Here is a 6,575-nt window from a genome sequence, read left to right as displayed (position 1 = left end):
CATTGCTTTGTATGGATAAAAAAGCGGGATCACAGAAACAACCAATACGTTTTGGGTTTTGTTTGTTTGTTTGTTTGTTTGTTTGTTTGTTTGTTTGTTTGTTGTTGTTGTTGTTGGTTGTTGTTGTTTGTGGTTTTTTTTTTTTTTTTGGGGGGGGGGGGTGAGGGGTTTTATATCCCCCCCCCCCTTAGGCTAGTAGATGTGATTTGCATAGAAAAACGCCACCATGTGTCCAGACTCTTGCAATGTTCCCAGCGCACTCTGTCTCAGCACAACGTTGCCAGAGTTGGTAGGAGAAAAAAAAAGACAGTTTCGATTGTCAGCGAATCGGCGAGAGAATCGTCATTGCCCCCCCCCCCCCTTTACAAGAAGCTAGATCCCCTTCCCCCCCCCCCCCCCCCCTGGTCGTTGTATGTGACATGCGTTATATCGAGTTTTCACTTATCATCACCCAGGATCGGACAGGACAAAAGTAGATGGCATTATTGAGAATTTGCCCTTTGCTCTAAGCCGCCAGGACTTTGTACCCTAGCGGTGCATGGTTGCCTATACGGAACTTGCGGATTACATCAAGATCGGGTGTACGATACAAGCAAGACGATTATTTCTGAATTTGAAAGTTTCACAAGCGTTATGGTAACAATGATGTTTAAGTTGGTCACAATCACACGAATTTTTCTAATGTGATCCTGTCACAATTTTTCTTATTGGTCTTTAACTGAAGGATATAATAGGCCTACTTGAAATTTTGAAATTGTTAACTTTTGCGACTTTTGATGGAACTATCTGACTACGACTGCCGCCATGACTTTACGTCTCTTCTGATGGAAGTCAGTGTGAACACATCAGAGAACGGCGTACTATAAAGTCAACGTATACTAGTTATTAAAGTAAAAGTGTTAATGACCTATTAAAATCTGTCGGATGTCAGGAACACAATCCCATTATGAACGATCTCGTTAATACGTGTGCAAACTGGACATACTAGACAAGTTAGGTCACGCAATCTGTAAAATGCAGTTAAGTTTTTCAGGGAATTAAGTGCGCCAACTTTATCTGTTATCAACATATTTTTTTTTGAGCCTGTTAATTTGATCTTTACTGTTTGTATCAATTTAGTCAGGTGCACAGATCGGGTGCGCTATAACATCTTCATGGACCTGTTTTGGACAGGGGCAGGACCCGCGGTTGTATGGAGGCAACTCAGTCATGGAAGAATGAATGTGAATTGGTGTGCATTAGTGCGATACGCCATTTAAGCAGAGAGCATGCATGTTTAAATCGAGTTTTTAGTCTATTCAATGTACCGGTACACACGTACACGTGTACAATATAGGGTCTCTCATCGCTAGCCACCTGCCAGACAGCTTGCATTGTAGAAGGATGTTGTGCATATATTCCAATTTACAGTTCGTATACCTTACGAGTTTTCCCATTCTTATTCTTGACTGGTTATAGGACTGTTCAGCACCTGGTAGCTCGAAGCAATTAAGCCACACTAAATCAGCAGCGATATTTGTTATAATACCAAAACACCGATGGCCTCGATGATTAGCGTGTAAGTGAGGTTGTGTTCAACGATAGCGAGAAATCAACGCAGATGACACATCAAACATATCAGCGTAGCTGATCAGCAGGTGGTAGAGGTGAGAAGCAAAAACTTGCTCCATATGTCTATATCATACCAAAATCACTGCAACTTGTCTGCAAGCACACTAATGTTAAATACTGCATCCTGTTTTAATGTGAGAATAGTGTGTAGACCTATGAATATGAAACCGGCTCTGTGCTGCTGTAGAATATGCCTGAAGCAGTAAAGATAATTATTCTACTAGTATGTGAATAGCTGACCTTGCGAAGTGCATGCATGCTATGCAACCGGGGAATATTGAGCAAGACAACATAACAGTTCGTAGGCTTTAACAATGAGTGAATGACAATGCACATATTATTGCATAGTGCCCTATCTATACCGATATCGCACAGTCACGGTGTAAAGTAAAGTCCTCTACCTATGTTTACTTAGCAGGTCTGACATATCGTATCATATACTATAGTATGCGATATCTATATTTCACCAGGATCTATGGTCGGCGCAGCTTTATTCGTGGTACATGGCATGCCAGTGGCTACAAATGATTTTCAAGGAGGCTGCCACCAAGGTTCGCTGTTATACATTGATTTTCCGAGTAAGTTCTCTTGTCAGATTTCTGCCGTAACATTGATCTATCTGCAGGTAATATAAAACGGAGTTTTTGATCTGCGTAGAAATGGAATAAATATACCAACCCCGAGGAAAAATTAGTGATTTTGTCTACATTTTTAAGTGCGTCATTACCATACCTTTTGCTGTATCTGTGGTACATTTTGAATCATCATTATCAACCAATATGGCCATTGAAGAAATGTATCAGTGGAAAGCAATCAGGACTAGAATTCCTAGTTTCTCTATTCTTTTTGCTGGTATGTTTGGCGAAGTATAAAGCTAGTCCGTCAACGGATACCTATAAATACGGGATAGTATAATTTTGTGTTGAATTCTCGATCAATATACTCGACATGAATTATGGTTATCTATATTATCCTCAGAATGTGAAGCTTAGTATGAAATGTGTAGTGTATACTAGACAGAGATTGTATCGTTATGGTTTTTGATAGATGAATAAACACCTTATACTATTATGCATATTTACATAATAACACATTGCAGAAAAAATATTTATTGTTTGTGATTACATGTCGAATTCCAGTACATATCTGATCAGAAGAAACTGTGAAAAGCCTATACCATCAGAGAGACCTGTGTCCCAATTCATAAAAAAATAGATATGACAGCAACTCTTGTCGGAATGACATTGTCGTTGTAACGACAAGAATCCAGCTTACTGATTGGCTGTTGCTATTGCAATAGCCTTTCCAGCAAGAGTTGTTATCCTAACATCTTTTATGAAACGGGGCCCAGCAGGTCATTGTATAATGCCAAGAGTGGACCACTAGAATTTTGAAAAGGGTCATTACAAAAACAGAGGAATTCAAGTGGATATTATAAAATGTATAATTATGATAAATACATATCCAGATACACCAGATGATTTACTGAAAGGATAATCTTGGGTAGATAGGAACATTATGCATGTCTTTCAATTTAATTTACCGTATTATGACTTTGTTATGCCTTGTATTTGGTTTCTATTCACGTTCCAGGATTAAGGATGCAGTCCAAAGACCTCGTACCATTTGAGTCCGCGAAGGGCCAGAACCTTCTGAACGACACTGCCATCAGACAGACACTTTTAGTCCGCATCTTCAGCAAGCAGCGCGCCATGGGATACTGTGGAGTCCAGACCGCCGGTCTACTCATGAGCGCGCGCTGCTTCGGGAAAAAGTACCCTGAGCAACGGGAACAGACGCTCTGTGACGTCAGCAACGTTCCCTACAGGGATACCAATTTGTTCTCCTTTCCACAGACTACAGCCGTTATAGACGAAGATCGGCTGCTTCGATTTGGAATCACCTTGAAACAGCTCCAAGAATTGCTCCAGTCGTTTGGACTTCCCGCCAAAAGAATTTATGCAGACGACACCAACGTGGATGAGTTCCGCTCCCTAGCAACAGCGGCGCTCTCACACGCAGATTCCAGCCAGGGAGTCGTGGTCAACTATGAGTACCACTGGGTGAAGGATGGCAAAACAATGGTGGATGGTCACTTCTGCGCGCTGGCAGCCTACCACGAACGAAGCGATCGCTTTCTTATGATGGACTCGTGTCTCGACGGTCAAGTGGTCTGGGCTCCCACGGTGGACATATTCCGTCAGATGTCCACCACTGATTCAGACTCGGGACTGGGCAGAGGATTTTTGATCATGGGTTTGTAAACTCAACCATGCGGTCAGACCGGATGACCAGACCAACGCACTGCTTGTTCTCAATCTCCTACTTCTCTGAGGTCATTACAGTTATTTCAAATTAAGCACAAAATTGCACAATTGTTTGGATGTCTGGAAATACCATTGTATCAGGGTGCAAGTATACTCATCACATTTGGTGCTTGGTAATGTGTTTTCTTAGTCTACCTCAATACTGCATGTTACTCAGCGTTATCAGATCACCACAGGAAGAACATTCTTCTTTTCCTTTCCTTGTAATATCTCATTGAATGCTAATTACTCCATGACTTCAAAATTGATGAACACAATTGTTAGCGCGGTCACTTTTATCCTTAAAAGATATCGTCTAATCAATTATATCATCTAGCCATTCTTGTATGACGAAACAAGTTGTTGCATTTTTTTTTAAGTTGGAACTGAAACAGCATGACATTCAATCGCATGGAACAGTACAGCATGACGTCGTCATTCTGATCTCAAAAGAATAGGCCTATACATTCAGAAATACACAATCTCAAACTGAAATGTTTTTTTTTTTTGTGGGTGTGTGAAAAAGTGTAGTGTTCATTGTTGTAATGTGGCGACTTCATGCTTGTTTCCTTTGTAATGGATGCTGTTTCGGTTAGAATTTACCTCATGGGCAAGTGCCATATCAATTTTGTGTTTAGAAAGTGGTAAGACGGTTACACGTAACTCTTCGAACCTACATTCCCGTTTCTAAGTCAAATACCACTATAGCGATGATCCTAACCCTTCCTGCAACATGAGTCACATAATAGATTTGACAGTGTCAGTGTGTTACGGAGTCATCTTTGTCAATTGGCACATTATGCATGTATTATAGAACACTCGAAGGGTTAACTAAACAGTTTATGCTCCCATGTTATGTTTATATTCTTTCTCTGCTGCCCTCTATGGTCAGGAAGTAACGGCATTTTTCGCTCGACGTTATACGTCGCGTCATCGAAGACGTTTATTCTTACACGCGGAAAGAAAAACAACAAACAAACGAACAAATACAAAGTCGATCTTTTAGCTGTCTTTCGTAAGGCTGGTCTCGTATGCATGCCGTCATAATTCCGACCAAACTTTCCAGTAGGTCCCAATGATCTAGGTGTAAAAGGATATAATAGAATACCATCCTAATACACAACGGTTTTGGAAGTGATAAGGAACATTTCACAAAAATAATCAAAGTAGGGCCTATAGGCCTACATCTAATGCTATAATACAGTGTTTCACTTGCTCGTATAAAGATTATCTTGTAATTGCTGCATTCAAAGCTATTTTGTTGTTGTTGTTGTTGTTTTCAACCATACTAATTTAGGATGTTGTTGTTGTTGTTTTCATCCGTACTAATTTAGGATGGTGTTGTTGTTGTTGTTGTTTTCACCCGTACTAATTTAGGATGTTGTACGGATTATTCCGTTTAATGTCTTTCAGTAATTCTATTCGAAGCTCAAATGGATGCACTTTCTCTTTATATCATGCCTGCATGATAATAATGATGGTTATGCAGCGATATACCAAATTGTGTGAAAATGAAAGGCATATCTGTTGTCCGGAATAACGATACATGTATCTGAAAATAATATTATAGATATGAATTACATATTTTTTAATTCTACTTTTTTTCTCTCTTCGTCTCTTCTATGTTGCTTCTTCGTTGGAACATGTATTGTGTTAGCATAATACGAATGTGCGGCGGTATGCGATCGATGTATAAGCGAATGTAACGATATTTACTAAAGATTGTGTGTGTGTGTGTGTGTGTGTGTGTGCGTGTGTGTGTGTCTCTGTGTGTGTGTGTAGGGGGAGTGATGGTGGGATTATAAAGCAGTCTAAATGTTTAACCACAATGTAACGTCTTCACAATCCACGGCCGCGGTGCCACATTTATATTTCTGGTGCCACTTCCGGGTTTCTTCAGCTGACAAGAAAAAAAAAAAGGCCTTACCCGCACATCTAAGCCCTCTGGTACAACACACACACATACACACAAAAGCTTAATCACGTTTTTGTTTTTTGTTTTGTTTTGTTTTGTTTTTTCTTGCTGCCACTTCCGGAAAATAACAGCATGCTATGTATGTTGATACACACACAAAAAAAGGGTTGGGGGCCAAGCCCCATCCCCACCCCCCCCCCCCTTCCGCCGACCCTGCAATCGTAATGTATCATATCCTAATATACGACATACCGAATTCGAGGAGGACCACTGAGGCGCCACAGAAGACCTTACTTCCTCCACCCCGAACTATCCTTGACCTCTCGCATTGTCTCTCTCAGCTTCAGGCATGTCCAGTCCCCATTCTCGGATGTCATCTTTCCATCTTTTTTTTTTCTTTTTTTTTTCTTGTCGCTTTCCTTCCTCTCACTGTACCTTGCCAACATTGTTTGAGCAAGTCCCGCTGTTCTCAAGATATGTCCATATAGGTACCGGTGACAGTCACAGGACATTTGCCTTTGCGACAATTGCTCCGGTCTTATTTTCTCCGAGGACTTATAGGGCTGAGGGTTAGGGTTGTGATATGGTTTTAGGTTTAGTTTGATGTGAGGATTGGGATTATGGTTACATTGTATATGGTTATGTTTGAGGGTAGATTACTGAATATGTTTGCCTTATAGCGTGCAGATATTTCATGAGAACAATTGTCAAAGGAGCACATTGGAAGCCCATGGTACATACCA

At 40.6% G+C, this 6,575-nt stretch overlaps 1 protein-coding gene across 1 annotated transcript; it reads left to right on the top strand.

The window, feature by feature from the left end:
- The first annotated feature begins 3,212 nt into the window (after positions 1-3,212).
- On the top strand, positions 3,213-3,875 carry LOC139716134 (uncharacterized). The gene has a single exon (XM_071627692.1). The coding sequence runs from the start codon at positions 3,213-3,215 to the stop codon at positions 3,873-3,875; it is 663 nt and encodes a 220-aa protein (XP_071483793.1).
- Positions 3,876-6,575: the final 2,700 nt, after the last annotated feature.

The sequence above is a fragment of the Diadema antillarum genome, unplaced genomic scaffold (genome assembly GCF_040938485.1).
Source record: "Diadema antillarum isolate AM-2024a unplaced genomic scaffold, OU_Dant_1.0 scf00000061, whole genome shotgun sequence".
Classification (NCBI taxonomy): Eukaryota; Metazoa; Echinodermata; class Echinoidea; order Diadematoida; family Diadematidae; genus Diadema; species Diadema antillarum.
The sequence above is the reverse complement of the archived record's forward strand: the minus strand, read 5'-3'. Positions and strand labels throughout refer to the sequence as shown.